The sequence below is a fragment of the Hemicordylus capensis genome, chromosome 15 (genome assembly GCF_027244095.1).
Source record: "Hemicordylus capensis ecotype Gifberg chromosome 15, rHemCap1.1.pri, whole genome shotgun sequence".
Classification (NCBI taxonomy): Eukaryota; Metazoa; Chordata; class Lepidosauria; order Squamata; family Cordylidae; genus Hemicordylus; species Hemicordylus capensis.
The window spans coordinates 11589070-11605000 of record NC_069671.1 but is presented as its reverse complement, the minus strand read 5'-3'; the positions used below and the strand labels follow the sequence as shown (position 1 = coordinate 11605000).

General features: G+C 44.1%; 1 protein-coding gene across 1 annotated transcript in view; it reads left to right on the top strand.

Moving 5' to 3' along the window:
- Window positions 1-15931, top strand: part of TMEM132B (transmembrane protein 132B) — a 322459-nt gene that overhangs the window by 121972 nt on the left and 184556 nt on the right. Inside the window, exon 3 of the mRNA XM_053280195.1 lies at window positions 8047-8193. Within this exon, the coding sequence (XP_053136170.1) occupies window positions 8047-8193 (147 nt within the window). The remainder of the gene's footprint in view (window positions 1-8046; window positions 8194-15931) is intronic.

The following is a 15931-nucleotide window of genomic DNA, read 5'->3' as shown; positions in this document are numbered from 1 at the left end:
ATAAGTGGAAAATCAGACATTACCAAGACCTGGCAATGGCTTAAGAATGGCAACTTGAAGAAAGAAACTGAGGGTTTAATACTGGCTGTACAAGAACAGGCACGAAGAACAAATGCAAAAAGAGCCAAAGTCAAAAAATCAACAACAAACAGCAAGTGCCGCCTTTGTAAAGAAGCAGATGAAACCATGGACCACCTCATCAGCTGTTGTAAAAAGATCGCACAGACTGACTACAAACAAAGGCATGACAAGGTAGCAGGGATGGTAAACTGGAACATCTGCAAAAAATACAAGCTACCTGTAGCCAAAAATTGGTGGGACGATAAAATTGAAAAAGTGGTAGAAAATGAAGATGCAAAAATATTATGGGATTTCTGACTACAAACAGACAAACATCTGCCACACAATACACCAGATATAACTGTAGTTGAGAAGAAAGAAAAACAAGTTAAAAGAATCGACATAGCAATACCAGGGGATAGCAGAATAGAAGAAAAAGAAATAGAAAAAACCACAAAATACAAAGATCTACAAATTGAAATTGAAAGGCTGTGGCAGAAAAAGACCAAAATAATCCCAATGATAATTAGTGCCCTGGGTGCAATTCCAAAAGAACTTGAAGAGCACCACAGCTCCACAGGGGCCACAGAAATCATCATCAGCCAATTACAAAAAGCAACTTTGCTGGGAACAGCCTATATTCTGCAACAATATCTATAATAACAGCAACAACATTGATAATAAAATCCAGCCATCCCAAGTCCTTGGGAAGGACTCGATGTCTGGATAAAACAAACCAGTCAATAACACCTGTCTGACTGTGTAAACAACAATAATAATTATTTTGTTTTGAACTTGAAACACTCAAAATGGGCTGTCTTGAGTTAAAATGTTTCAATGTTGAAATGTTTTGGTTCTTTCTGTGCTGTCTCAGAGGCACAACTCGTATTTTTGAATGATTTTAAAACAGAAAGGACCAAGCTTCTGTACAACATTCCTTGCAATCTGGTAGGCGTTTCTCCATCACAGCTCGTGGAATCTTGGAACATCGAGGCCACGAGGATGTTAGATGAAATTGCTCCTAAGCGTCCTCTCACGGTTTGTGGATCCCGGCTCCCTTGGTTCTCTGAGGAGCTTAGGGAGATGAGACAGACCAAAAGATGTTTGGAACGTCGTTGGAGGAAAACTGGTGTTGAAGATGACCAAATGCGGCTACTTGCCCATATTCGGGAATATTCTAAGACGATAAGAGTGGCAAAATCTCACTATTTCTCTGTTCTTATCGCATCAGCTGACTCTCGTCCAGCGGCCTTATTTCGGATTACCCGCTCCCTTCTTAGGAGAGAGGAGCAGTCTAGTGACTGCTAAGTCACTAGATCTGCACCCTAAACCAAGAGCTTGGCATCAGACTCTTTGTTTAAAATAGCTGTAGAGAAGTGCTAGAAGATGCTGAATCGTTCCTCCTAACCCATTGAACTCCCCGATTAATTAACTTGCTTTTCTTGGAAAAAACTTCCCACGTTCCACAGCAATTTTTTTATTCAGGCCTTTGGAACAAGGCTGATTAATTGCAAGTTCAGGACTAATGGGGATAGGGACAAATTAGAACTGGGGGTGGGGGGGCAGAGTTAAGGAAAGGCACCCTGTTAAACAGAGAGAAAATGTGTCTCATTCCCAGTAGAATATCATGTCCTACTGTGAGGTGAGTTTTCACCGAAAAATCCAGAATACATTAGAAAGGGTCATTGCCTGCGTATAGAAGCTTGGTTCTTTCTGTGCTGTCTCAGAGGCACAATTCGTATTTTTGAATGATTTTAAAACTGTGCTTCCATAGCTCCAGTTGGTTTAATCTATTCTTTCGGGAGTGATTGTTCCAGAATTTGTAGCTTCCCTTTCTACTTTTTAGAGGGTTTCTTCCCACAATCTGCTTCTTGTGTTGCATGACGTTTCCATAGGCTGCTGTGTGAAGTTGGCTTCTCACTGGCGAAATATAGAAGACTAGGAAAGAAAAGAAATATCTCTTGGTCAGGAGAGCAGAGTGAGGGAGTCCTGATGACATCAGCAACTTCCCTGCAGTGCATGCTGGGAGCAGCTGGCAGGCCCTGCTTCCAAAAGAGAATGGCGCCATTGTTGTCAAGATGTTGTTTATATTTCAACAAGTTTTCAGAAGGCCTAATTAAGATATGGTTCACAGTTTTTTCTGTAAATGTGCTTTTGCGAAAAGATGAAGGCCTGCATTCCTGGTTGGCGATGAAAGGGGCAGCTGCTGTGCACAGAGGAAGTGAATTATGTGCACCAAGTGTCAAGGTCTTGGATTTGGGGTTCATTTCCCAGGAGTCTGATTGGATGGGCGGTGGAGAAGCTGGACGCGGGAGGGCAGGGAAAGAGATAATTGCCGTAGTACCATTTATGCAGACAGCAGCCCGTGGGGGTAAATCTGTTGGTCGTTTGAAAAGGAGATGGTATTCAAAGCTGTGAAAGGCTTGAGAGATTGGGATGGACTTTGGTGCCTCGGAGAGACACAAAGGCAAGCACAGCTAGGGAGGTAGTTCTGTAATTTGCATGCCGTCACACACAGGAGTGCAGACTTGGGGAGTGTGAGTTATATGGGGAGCAGTTTACACACAATTCGGGATTTTTGCTGTGCGTTAGAATGTAGCCCGCTTTACATCCGGGGTAAAAAAAAAAATCCACTATTTGCAGCAGTTTTTTGGAACAACTTCGAGTTTGCAGTAAAGCCTCCCCATAAACCCGTGGTAAGACCTGCTGTGCATAAAAGTCCCAGGTGTTTCATCATGTAGTGCAATCTTGTTTTATTCTGCTTAGTAGTAGTTATTCTATGTAGTATTGTCGAAAGACTAGAGATGTGGAGACCTGGAAAAACCTGGAAAAACACTCTTTCCCCCCAGAAAAAGTGGGGGCTGTTCTTTTTCCCCGTTCCCCCCCCCCCAGGGGGGGGGGGTTCCAGGCCTTTACATCTCTAGGAAAGACATTATTAAATATATAGATTATTAGGATTGGCAGGAGGGGAGTTCAGTGAAATGAGGGGAGCACTCCCCAGGTCTGCACTCCTGTATGTGACGGCATCCAAATTACAGAACTACCTCCATAGCTGTGTTTGCCTTTGTGTCTCTCTGAGGCACCACGGTAAAAGGTGCCTCTTTGCCCAGTTAGCAGGGGTTAGCCCAGTTAGCAGGTGCCTCTTTGCCCCAAGCAGCCGCCTCCCCTTGCCTAATAGTAGTTACGCCCTTGCCTTTGGCCTAGCAGCAGAAAGAGGCTGAGGCATGTAGCCCAGGTTTGCAGCATGTGTGAATCCACACAACTCTTACGAACCCAGCTCATTCAAATCTGGGTACTCTTTTCTACCCTGGGCTTAACCCAGATTGGAGGGGGAAAGGAGCCTCTGTACCTTGGTTTGGTGATTGTGTGTGGAGATCATTGCTAAAAAAGGTCCTGGGCATCTGGCAGCCATATTTGTCATAGAGGGGCCCATCAGAGGAGAGCTGCCTCTCTACTATGCATACAATGCATTGTGGGATATCCTGGTAGACTAAGCTCTGTTTTCTCCATATCAGAGCATGCTCCAGGCTGGGGTGGGGGTGGGGTAAGGGAGGCTCCTCTTGTAGTGGAGTGTGAGAGAGGAAAATGAGGCTTGTTAAGTTTATTGAACAAAGCTACTAAGGTTTATTACTTAACCTTTACCAAATTATAAACAACTGTCCTACTCTGAATGAAAGATCATCCTAACAGAAAAATAATACTCTCAAGATTCCAGGAAGAGATACAAACTGACCTATCCATCTACAGAACTGATGACTGGCACGGACATTCCCTCCCACAAACCATCCCCAGATGATCATGTGAAAGGCCTTAGTATTTTCTAAGAGGAATTCTGGCCCACTTTCTGGATAGGTTTGAAAATGTCAAGCATCATTATTAATAAGTTAAATTACCTTACCTTTTTGTAAGTCTTTATTGTATAGCAAAATCCTTGCTTTCCTAATAAACATACTTGCCACTTGCTCCCTCAAACCAGTTTTTCTAGTGTTGCCCCTCTGTCATGGCTCAGATGTCTGACTCAGAAGAGTCAGAGCAGGGGGAGTCGCCTGCTAGTGAGGACTCAGAGGCACAGCAACAGAATTTGGCAGGGAGACCAGACTCTGGAGCTGAGGATTCGGAACAGCTGCCAGACATGATTTCTGATGAGGAGGAGCCTGGGATTTCACCTGTCTTGAAAAGACGTCTCAAGAGGCAGGCTCAATGGGAGTCACGCAGGCACAGGAGATAACGAGAGGAAGCAGAAGTGCTGACTCAGGGAAGCCTGATTGGCTGCTGGTTCTCTTGAACCGTATATATTTAGCAGTCTGTCAATTGCTCAGATGCTGTTAGCAACGTTGTGGACCGCAGTCCGTGTGCTATTCGGAATTCCTAACTTTTCCAAATTCCAGTTTGTCCTTGTTTATGCTTTCTGCTTTATTCCATTAATTCCTAGTTTCTGGTGTCCTTCGCTCTTTCATTCTTCGCTCTGTGTTGTCTTTTCAGTTATTACTCAGTTATTTTTAGAGGGAGATACCTAGTGCTGTTCAGGGGGACTTAATTCATTTACTGTTTTCTTTGTGAGCCTTTTATTTTCCTCCATGTAGCTTCGCTGCCCCTTTCTGTTAACTCATAGGGGGAGTGCTGAAGGGGGTTGTAAATCCTGTTGGGTGAGCTGAGCCAACAGATTTATGACACCTCCTAGCAGGCTTCTTTGGCCTGAAATAAGAACAGCCCTGTTGGATCAAGCCCAAGGTCCATCTAGTCCAGCATCCTGTTTTGCACAGTGGCCCACCAGATGCCACTGGGAGCCTACAGGCAGGAGTTGAAAGGGGCATGCACTCTCTCCTGCTGTTACTCCCCTACAACTGGTACTCAGAGGCATCCTGCCTCTGAGGCTGGAGGTGGCCTATAGCCCTCCAACTAGTAGCCATTGATAGACCTCTTCTCTATGTGAGGTGTGTGTGTGTGTGTTTGTTGGGAAGGGAGGAGGATACCCCATGCAGTTCACCTGATGCTAACCTGGAAAGGCAGGTGAATGAATTCTGCAGAAGCAGACAATGAGGCAGCTCTGTTGAAAACCCAGGAGGATGGCTGTTAGGAGACAGTACCCCCTAAGGGGTTGAAGCAAATGTTGAGTTGACAGGAGAAGCGTTGTCAGCAAATCTCTTCGGGTGTCCAGTTGGGTAAAAATAGTATTGTCTTGTGTCTTTGGATGGATAAGAAATATACTGTGTTGCCTCCTGGCTGAAGGGTCTGGGAATGTGCAGTTGGCTTGAGCAGATGGGAGTGTCAGCATTTATTGGATCTGGCCTATGGTAGAAGTTGGACTGGATTCCAAAATAACACCGTGGGTGACATCTGCTAAACCAGAGGAATGCAAGCTTCCCACTGTATCAATGTTACTTATGGACTTCACTGACTGCTCTGGATCTTCCTGGATCCTCTTCCTCTGTCTCTTTATGCAGTCATTGGTAGTAAATATCAAGCAGCCAAACTCAGTCAGACACAACTCAGCACAGAGCCTGAATCATTAAATAAAAAGGTCCTTCTTACAGTCGGTTGCCATAGTCCTTCAAATACTTAGCCTGTATCTTTAGGGCTGCCAGGGCATATGAAGCTGTGCATTGGGATGTCCCGGCATCCGTCTCCCTGTAGATGGATGAGTGTACAGCAAGCTTGCCCAGCTTCGGCCCTCCTGCAGATGTTGCCCTACAACTCCCATAATCACTGGCTATTGGCCACTGTGGCTGGGGATTATGGGAGTTGTAGTCCAAAACAGTTGTTGAGCCAAAGTTGAGCAGGCCTGGTGTACAGAGGATGGGTGAGTGTACAGGCTGTCAGGACTGATGTCAGGAGGAGGGAGTGGCACTGTGTGAGCTCAGTACTGGCTTAAAAATGAGTTGCTTGGATCGAGAGCTCTTTCAGACACTTAACTGTAGGATATTCAGATCTTTTGTGCAAGTTCCAAGCATAATCTTACCCCCTGTACACACACTGTTGGAGGCTTCTGTGCTACTTCCCAGTGTGATATTACTCTCTGTACACACAGAATAGGGGACCTCGTGCACATTACACAGTGGCACCTACTGGCCAGCTCTTGAGTTTTGAGAAGAACCCATCCCTTTTCATTACCACTTTTGGAGTGACTAGGGGAAAGGGCAGGTTTCGTTTTGAAATGCAAGAGCTGGCTAGCAGGTGGGGCTGTAGATACCACACGAGGTCCCTGCTTGGTGCGTGTACAGAGGGTGAGATCGTGCTAGGATGTAGCGTGAAAGCTTTGAGCTGCATTTGTATGGGGAATAAAATTGTGCTTGGAGCTTATGCAAAAGCACTGAAGATCATAGGTGAAACTGGGGTGGGGGTGGGGCAGCCAGGGCATGTGCCCTAGGCGCCATGGGGGGAGGGGTACCAGGGCCATGCTGCCCCCCACCCTCTCCCCAATTTGTGGATTATTATTTTTTAATTAAAAAAATTTTTTTAACCTGTAGCCCCTTTGGGGGGCTTCCTAAGGGCCGTGTGTGTGTGTGTGTGTGTCTGCAAAGGTTTCCCCTCCCCTGCCGGCCTCTTGGATCACTGCCACAGCCTGTCTCAGGCTAATTTTCAGGCCTGTTTGGATCTACAAAGATCAGTGAGGTGGCCATTTTGAAGGTCGCCGCACATGCTCAAAAGGCCTCTGTGAGGCCTGGCAAGGCATAGGACCTTGCAGGGACCATTTGAGCATGTGCGGCAGCCATTTTTTAAATTAAAAAAAGGCTGCTGAAAACAAAAATGGCTGCTGCACATGCTCAAATGGCATCTGCAAGACCCAAGTCTAGATTTTTCCTTGATCTAGGGAGTCAGAAGAAAGCAAAGTTGTTGGCAAGGGACCCGAGCATTTAAAAAACAGATATAAATGGCACAAAAGTAAGTGGACAAAACATCCCTTAAAAAGACAATGTTGGTTTAATACCTTGTAAGCTGGCAAAACTGAAGGATGGGGTGGGGGAGAGGCAAGGAATAAAATAGAAATATTCACTTGCATGCTGTTTAATTCTCTATACAGAGCTCTATCTTTATCTGCATATTTGTCAAGCAATCTGATTATAAGGTTTGTGGGATTCCATACTTGGAAAGTGCCTGCCTTTAACTTGTGTGGTGCTTAAAACACACACACACACCTGAATATCACACTATTTTGCTGTTCTGTGGCTAGCTGCAACTTCCACCTTCTTCTTGATCACGCTGCTGGATCCAAGCCTATTGTAAGCTGCTGGATAATTTCAGATTGTTTGGGGCCCCTAGGATGTCCCATTGCAGCCATCTCCCTTGAAGGTAAAAGCTGTTTGGACAGAAAAAACCCATCCCCTGGATTTCTTGGAGGCAGCAACCTGTAGTGAGATGTGCTGAGGTGGCAGAGCATTTGCTAAAGAGAGCTTTCACTGCTTAGCAGTATGGAGGCATGCCCAGCACATGGATATGCTGCGTTTCCTTGGGAAGGCGACTGGCACATACGTGCCACATGCGTGGTTGTGTGTGTGTTTGTGTGTGTGTATGCATGTGTGTGTTTACAACCCGTTTCTCCTGAAAGTGTTTGAACTTGAATTTTTGAGCTGATATTATGGTAAAGTGATCTGAAAGATGGGTGTCAGATGTTTGGACAGTGCTTGCCCTAGGCGTTATTTTCCCTAGATACACCTCTGCTGAAGATCCTGTATGTTATTGCTGCATGGGATTTGCCTGAGAATCCAGGACAAGAGCTTCTAAGAGCATGTGAAACTACTGGTCCCTAGTGTCACCTGACCCCTACCTTTACTGAGCTAGTAGTAGCAACTGGGGCTGAACTGAAATGCCCTCCTCCTCCCCGACAGATGGACATTTTAAAAGACTCATACTAGTGCAGATCAATCAGTGCACTGGGGTGCATGCAGCAGAACCAAGTGCTCTGAAACTATTCACTGAGGCCTAAGAAGCCTCCTTCTCCTGAAGTAATATTTAGAACTAACATTGTGCATTTCTCCCCTCTGGCAGAATCAAGGCTGCCCCAGGTGTGAAGATAATAGACATCCGAGTTGTTGACCCAGATCGGTGGGGAGTTCAACAAGATGTAGACAACGGAAGGACACAGACCACCGCTACCATTGTATGTGAACACATCGATCCAAATGTCGAAGGCAGGTAAGGAATCCAAGCTGTGCCACAGCTGTCATTTCTATTTCAAAAAGAGGAGGAAGAATTGATCCTTTTATCGCTATGGTTGTTTGCTTACTTTTGAATAGGATTTGGTTCCCTTTTTGTGGGGGGTATGTTTTCATATTGGTGCAGCTTTCTGGCATTCTAAGAATCTTACAGTGTCAGGGAAGGGCAGCTGGAAATCATTCAGGTTATTGTCAATTAAGATAAGATATACGGCTTGCTTTGAACTTGAAAATGCCACAATATCTCCTGAGCCTTGGAATTAGATGGGGAATGTGTGTGTTCTGAGGTGTTCTGAGGTGTGTTCTGAGGTCCTAAGTACTGCTTGGGAGTTAGATGAAGAGGGAGTGTGAGTGTGTGTTCGTTCATTTCTATCTTCTGTATTGTCCCATATTGCAACCTGTGTTGCTAGACAGCACACTTCCTGGAGGGTGACTCTTCCTACGGCCCCACCCTTAGCTTGTCATAGGGCCCTTGTCATAGACCACCAGTAGAAGTGGTGTCAGGAACGCCAGAGAGCTGGGAAGAAAGTCTATTGTCATGTTCACTGCAGAACCTTGTATTGAACTGAATCTATTGTAAGCTGTCTTGAGGGATCTTCTAGAACAAGAGTAGTATAGAGCACATTCGAAGTGAGGTGCTGACTAATTCAAGCACCTCTGAATGAATGACAGGAAGCAGAGTTGTGGCGGGGACAGACCAGCAACAGCAGGCCATCTGCCTTCATTCTGCTTGCAATCCAACCTGTTCTTGGATGCTTGCTAATCCCTTCCTCGAGGAAAAACCCTCCCCTTGAGAAATCTTCTGCTTTGCATGCAGAAGATTCTAGGTTCAATCTCTGGCATCCCCAGGTAGGTCTGAGAGAGTCTCCTGTATTGGGAATGAGGCCATTGTTCATTGGTAGAGTATCTGCTGTGTGTGCAGAAGGTCCCAGGTTCAATCCCTCTCCCCGCTCACCCTCCCCAGGTGGCTCCCACTGATCATGGGAACCGCCTCATGTTATTTTGGTCTCTTGGCAAGTACCATGACCTTGGTCTTATGTGTATTTATTAAAAGTGACTCATCTTTGCAGAACTGTGTGAGCTTTTGTAGCGCCCTCCTCATACCAACTAGCGTTCTTGATAGTATGGCCGTGTAATTGGCATAAAGTCAAACTGAGATAGGTCTACCAGCTAGCTTGGGCTGATGGATGTCAAGGTTGTCTAAGAGGGGGATTAAGAAATTAATGTAAAAATTAAACAGAAAGGGAGCTAAAGTAATCCTTGCTTAACCCCCTTCTGCATAGCAGCAGGTTCAGATAAGTGGCCTTTATTATTACAGTTTACTCTCAATGTGGTGTTTTTGTATAGCATGAGGAAGAGTAATCGTGGGTCTATGGGGGTATTGGCCAATTTGCTCCAGAGTCGATATGTAGGGATAGAATCAAAAGCGGCTTTGAAATCAATAAATGCCATGTATAAGGAGGAGGAATTGTTGATATGCTTTCCCTCTATCTGTCTTAGAACCAGGGCCTGATCCAATGTAGATCGACCAACACGAAAGCCAGCCTGTTCGTCTCTAAGGAGGTTATCTTGCTCTACCCAATCAATAGGCTTGTTACAAAGATGTCTAGCATACACTTTGCTAACTATGCTCAACAAGCTTAGTGGGCGATAATTAGATGGATTAGAGTGCTGACCATTCTTATGAACAGGGACAATAACAGCTGTGTTCTATTCTTCCAGTATACACCCTACCCGATCAATATAGGAGAAGAGATTTGCCAAAACTGGGGCCCACCAATCAAGATCTGCTTTTAATAACTCCACAGGGATCAGGTCCACTCCAGGTGCCTTGCCTGGTTTTAGTTGGGCCACTAAACTAGAAATTTCTTGAGAGGTGAGGTGACCGGAGGCCAAGTGGGAAGCTCATCCAAATGACGTGGTAAGGGTGTACTCCTAGTACAGTTGGCCTTAAAGTATGTCACCCAAGTGTCTGCCGAAATATGACATCCCACTTAAGGGAGCTCCCTTTGGGACTGACCGACATGATCCTCCAGAATATTCTTGAATTTTTCATTCCGGAGGCAGAATACAACCGTTCCCAGGCCTCCCTTGTTGCAATTCTCCCCACCCCCCATCAATATTTTGTACTTCTTCTTCTGATCTAAAATTTCTCTGGCCATCACTGCATCTGCATTGGCCCTGTAGAATTTTATTTATTTTTATTTACATATTTTATTTACATATTTTTATATTCCATAACAAAGGGCTTGGCTATAATAACTCGCCAAGATACCAGAGATACTAACCCAGAGCTAGCTACGACACTTGGCATTATTCTTGCAAGCTCCAGAGAAATCAAGTCCCCATATCAGTAGGTAATGTTCCCCAGAATTATGGCTGCTGGTCAAGTCAGACAACAATAAGACAGTCGTTAATACAACTCCTCAGGTGTAAATCTTCTCTCCTTGATATCAAATCAAGCCCTTTGTTATGGAATTTGTTATTAGCTACACCTTGTACATTCAGAGCCTCCCCTAGGGAGTCCATAACTGATTTCAACCCTCTCATTTTCTTGTTCAGTTTGTGCATTTTTTCATATATGCCCAAAGGCGTTTCCAGAATTAATATTGTCTGCCTGGAAAGGATTTCAAGTGTATCAGCATCAGAAATATCAGGGTTAGCCTCAGTTAATTCCTGAGTCCTCTTCACCAGAGAAGAAGCAGCAATAAAGGGAGGTTGGTTGTGCAAGTTGGAAACCTCATCGTCCAACACAGCATATCTCTTTTTGGTGGGAAATGCGTCAATATAATTCTCAAGATCTTTATGGTCCAGTCTCTGTTGTTTCCCTGCCTTAACAGGCTGTTGCTCTGGTAATGAGCGGGCTCATTTCTTTGAATTCATTCCTCCGGCAGATAAGGGTGACGGATGGAAAAACTCCAAGAGGATGAAAAGGTTCCAAAAATTAAAAATAATTAAAAATAATTCTGGCGTGGTGGTGGTGGGGAGTACACAGGAGAAACTGCGGGCATTATTGAAAACTTAAAATAAATATTGAGCTAATTAAAAGAGGATAAAACAGTAAAAAGCTACAGAGCTCCAAAAGTAGAGTCCTGGCTAAATGCATCTTGGCACCCATCGGGCTGCTGAAGTCCAGTTGTTCTCCACTTGACCAAGAGCCACAAGACTGAGTGCTCTTATGTTCTCGCCCTTCAGCTCACGCCCCTGGCTCAGCTGGGTCTTATGCAGAGGGGAGCAGAAGCAAGCACTCAGGGCCCTGCCCAACAGAGCTCTCTTCCCATCTCCCAGGCCCCTGGCTCAGCTGGGTCTTATCAAAGCTTTGAATGTCTTCTCCTCTTGCTGGGTATGATAGGGCTGGTCTATAAATCCCATCATTCCCAGCAGTAAAAGATGCTGAGAGCATCATTTCCAGTCAATGAAAGGTCCATAGTCATTAGTTGCATCCTTTGAGCATTTCAGGGTATTCTGAGCATCCAACAGTAATTATCAAAGAGTGTTTTTGATTTTGGGGGCAAAAATAAGGTTGCTCACCCATTCCTAGTACAAAATGCATAAAATTACCATTCAGACTCTGATCCTGCTCCAAGCAGCTCTTTTTCCTCCCCAAAGGTGGCTGGTTGATAATTATAGAGTTGGAATGAAAAAGAACAGAAAAAACTTTATTTTGAGAACTTCAACCACTGTGCTGGAAGTACAGCTGTGCTTTTAACAAAATGGTCTCTCTTGTTCTTTAGACAGTCAGTGGAAAGGGTTACCCAACATCAAATAACATTACAGCTTAGATTTTTTTCCCCATTAGGGCCATTGCGACCTGCGTTGCGTGTAGAGCTGCGTGGAAGAAAAATCACATTAACAGAGAAATATTGAGGTTAAAGGGAAAATGTAATGTAATTTTCATCTGGAGGAAAAAAACAATCTCTTTTTAATTGAAGCGAGGTAACTTAAAATTTTAAAGTTAGCCATAAACTCGCCGAGAAGGCTGGAAGTTTTGCTAATCCGTGAAATTATACCTGTCACAGTAACTTAGTTTTTATTAACACCGTTTTCTGTGTTGTGTCGAACTGCTAAATTATACAAAAGCAATGACTCCCGAGTTAATTAATAATCTGACCTGTTCCTTTGTGAGATTAGTTTTAATATTTTTTGGATTAATTAAAGTATGCAAATAGAAGACTTGGAAAAGATCCGTTCCAGATTTGCAAATATTGTTGCGCCCAGAGCAAATATTTAACTTTGATCTTTCTTTTAATTTGCAGTGTTGGCTCACCTGGGTGGTGTTGGTTTAGGAGAATCACCTGCTCATGTAACAAAACATAAGCTATCCTTTTTTTGTATTTGATTATTGTGATTTTATTGAGGTTTGTTTTTAAGAATGCCCTAGGAATCATTGATTGAAAAATGGTATAAAAATGAATGTAATAACAATATGAACAGATGAAGTTGCCTTATTCTGAGACAGACCACTGTTCCACCTAACTCAGTCCTGTCCACACTGGATGGTAGTGACTCTTCAGGGTCAGTCCTGCTTGGACTTTGAACATGGGACGGGGCGTTAGCGGGGCAGAGATCTGTGTTCGCCTCTCTCCCTTGTGGCCCCTTGGAGTGAGGGAGATAATGAAGAAAATAGGGAGGGGTGGAGCTGGGCGGCCCTCAGGAGCTGGGAGCCCCGGGTTCTTTGAACCCATCTGCTCAATTATAGCCATGCTCCTGCAACCTTCTGAATGCATGTCCCATGCTTTGTCACTGAGATATAGTCTAAATCTCTATCTGCCCTGCTCTCGGGAATGTATAGGAAGCTACCTGAGATGTAGTCAGGCCATTGTGCCTTCTAGCCCAATAATATCTACATGGACTGGCGGTGGCTCTCCAAGGTTTTAGGCAAAGATCTTTCCCAGCTCTATCCAGAGAACAGATGCCATGGATTGAACTTGGGACCTTCTGAATGCCAAGCAGATGCTCTACCACTGAGTTACGGCTCCATCCCCAATGCAAGAATCTTGCCCAGCTCTATCTGGAGATGTCAGGGTTTGAACTTGGGATCTTCAGCATGCAAGCTCTACCACTGAGCTACAGCCCCATTCCCAGTACAGGAATCCTTCCCAATCCTACCTGGAGATGCTGCCAGGGATTGAACCTGGGACCTTCTGCATGCCAAGAAGCACTGCAAGCACTCTTAGCACTGAGCTGTGGCCCCATCCTCAATTAAATGCAAAGCCATTAGGCTGGAGATTATCTTATATTTGAAGAACCCTGTGCCAGGAAACCATACGAGTTGTTGCAAAAGCTGGTTTCCAGGGTTAGTCCTGTTCATACCTTCTCTTCTATGCAGTGACTGAACTTACGTATGGCAGAGCAGGATCACAGCCTCTATCCCCAATGTCCATGCACCTATTTGTGCAACCCCAGCCTCTCCAGGTTGGCCAAAGATCTGAAAGGAACCATGGAGCATTTATGGATGTTCAGTTTTAAGTCTCCATGCGATGAAGAACTCTGCATGAGTGGAATTCTTGATGAAATGGAGGGGCCTCTGTGTGTGCACAGGCAGGTGTGTCTTTCAGACCTTTCACCAGATGCACAGAAGCTGGGGGAGCAGGTGGGCACAGCCTTCTTTTCCCTCCATGCATCCAGTCCATATGTGGAGAAGATTTTTATTATTTTATGTTGTCTTTATATTCTGCTTTTCAGGTGAACCTCCCAAAGCGGTTTACAAAACTCTTAAAAAGAACAATATATCAAGCCACACATGTACATATTCACATGAGCCTTAGTCTCACTTCTTTTGTCTCTCCTCCCCTCAGAGCAAGATGGTCACTCTGTGGGGGCCCTTGGGGGAGGGAGGGGCCACTTCAGCTGAGACAAAGGAGCATGTCATGAGAGTCAATTGTCTTGTAGGGATGTTGCAAAGGTGGATTGCCTTCCCCTGTAACCAGAAAAATAGATCTGGGGAAATACCCCGCCCCCATTTTTTTATTAAAACAAATTTACAAGGCTAAACAACATTGATCCAAACACAAACAGCAAAACCTAATACAACAAACCCCAATTCATCAATCCTTCCAAACTCTAATATTATCTAAGGGAGGAAAACAACCATAATTTCCCAATTAGTGTAAAGAATAAAGTCTGACCAAATTACATTAAAAAAGCATTATTTGTTGTCTGCTTTGAACGAGACCGAATAATATGGCTTAGTTTTTCTGAGATCACGATATGCCATAAGTTCTTATACCAGATATCCATCAACATGGATGGGAAAATGATGCATGTTTGGTATTTGTCTTTTCCAAACCAAAGTTGTAGGGAGTGATGGGGATGGGTGCAGGCTCTTGGGTTGGAAGCAGAAGGGAACTGTTCCAAACATGCATGTCTAACAAGCAGTGATCGTTGCCTTGAAGGGCTAAGGATATGGTTGTCTGCCAAAGTACTTCTTTGTCCTGCTTCTCCTTCTACCCATGGAGATGGCCTTGCTGCAGTGGATGTGAGGGTGATCCCACTCTAGAATGGAGAAGATGTTGTGATGAGTGGCCGGATGGTGCCAGTGAGGTGGGATGATGATGATGATAAAAATTAATAATGGGGTTTAGCTTAATTAAACTAGCAAGAAATTAATGTGTTAATGTTTCAATGGTTTTTAGATTGTGAACCATCCAGGGACTTTTTTGTATAGGGCGGTATAAAAATGTACTAAATACATAAATAAGAAATTAAAAAATGTAGAAATGATCCATTAAATACATCCAGTTCATTTTTATACACTTCTTGTATAGAAATTTCCTTACAGTTTCCAAACATAACATGCCTCTAACCACTGTTAGTTTTGCCTGTTATTTCTCCCTCCCACCTTTGTTCTACTTGTGAGATTTCACAGCAACTAGATTATGGGGACTAAGAAGGATCCTTTTGGATCAGCCCAAGGCACGATTCTGTGGTCATTTTCTATGGTAGACAAGGTGATTTCAGTAAGTTGGCAGGCAGAGTACAAAGCCAAGTCAACAATGTGGCCGACAGCAGCCACATCATTAAGTTTGTGCAAGTATTTATGTCGTACCTTTAGCTTCATACTTGGTTTTCAGGAGCCTTCAGAGGAACTGTGTGTACGAAGATGAGAAATCAAGCAAGCTCCTAACATTTCCAAGGTGACTGTTGAGTACCCTTAGTGTACTTAGTACTATTCTCCCCTCCTCATGCCTCTAACCACTGCTATTTTCTCCTCGACTTGCCTACCATAAAAGTTGCAATATACCCAAAAGTCAGGCGAACAATGGCTTTAGATGGTAATGCATTCATAAATCTAGTCTTTTATTCCTTTCTGCTCCTGTTATCTTTGGGAAGCCTTTTCAAATTTGCTTACTTTTCTAATCTTCCTCCTCCTCCCTTCCACAGTATTATTCCTTATCGTCAGGTTTTCATCTCAAGTTCTCCAATTTGCCCACACAAATTGAGTGTTCATTAAGATATTTTAAATTAAGACCTTTCCTCCTTTCATGCAAAGTGCGTCACATTTTTTCTCTCTCTCTGCAAGTTTTTTTTTTAAAAACCCACAAAAGTCCTTATCGCAATGTCTCAGGCGGTTTACATTATATTCTATTAGAAATCCATTATGTCCAAGGTTGTTGCTATTCACAAATGAAAGCTTTTTCCCTTGGTTTTGTATTGTTAAGAATAAGTTGATGAATTCACCTCTTTAGTAGTTGGGCACGTACCATATGCTGGTATTT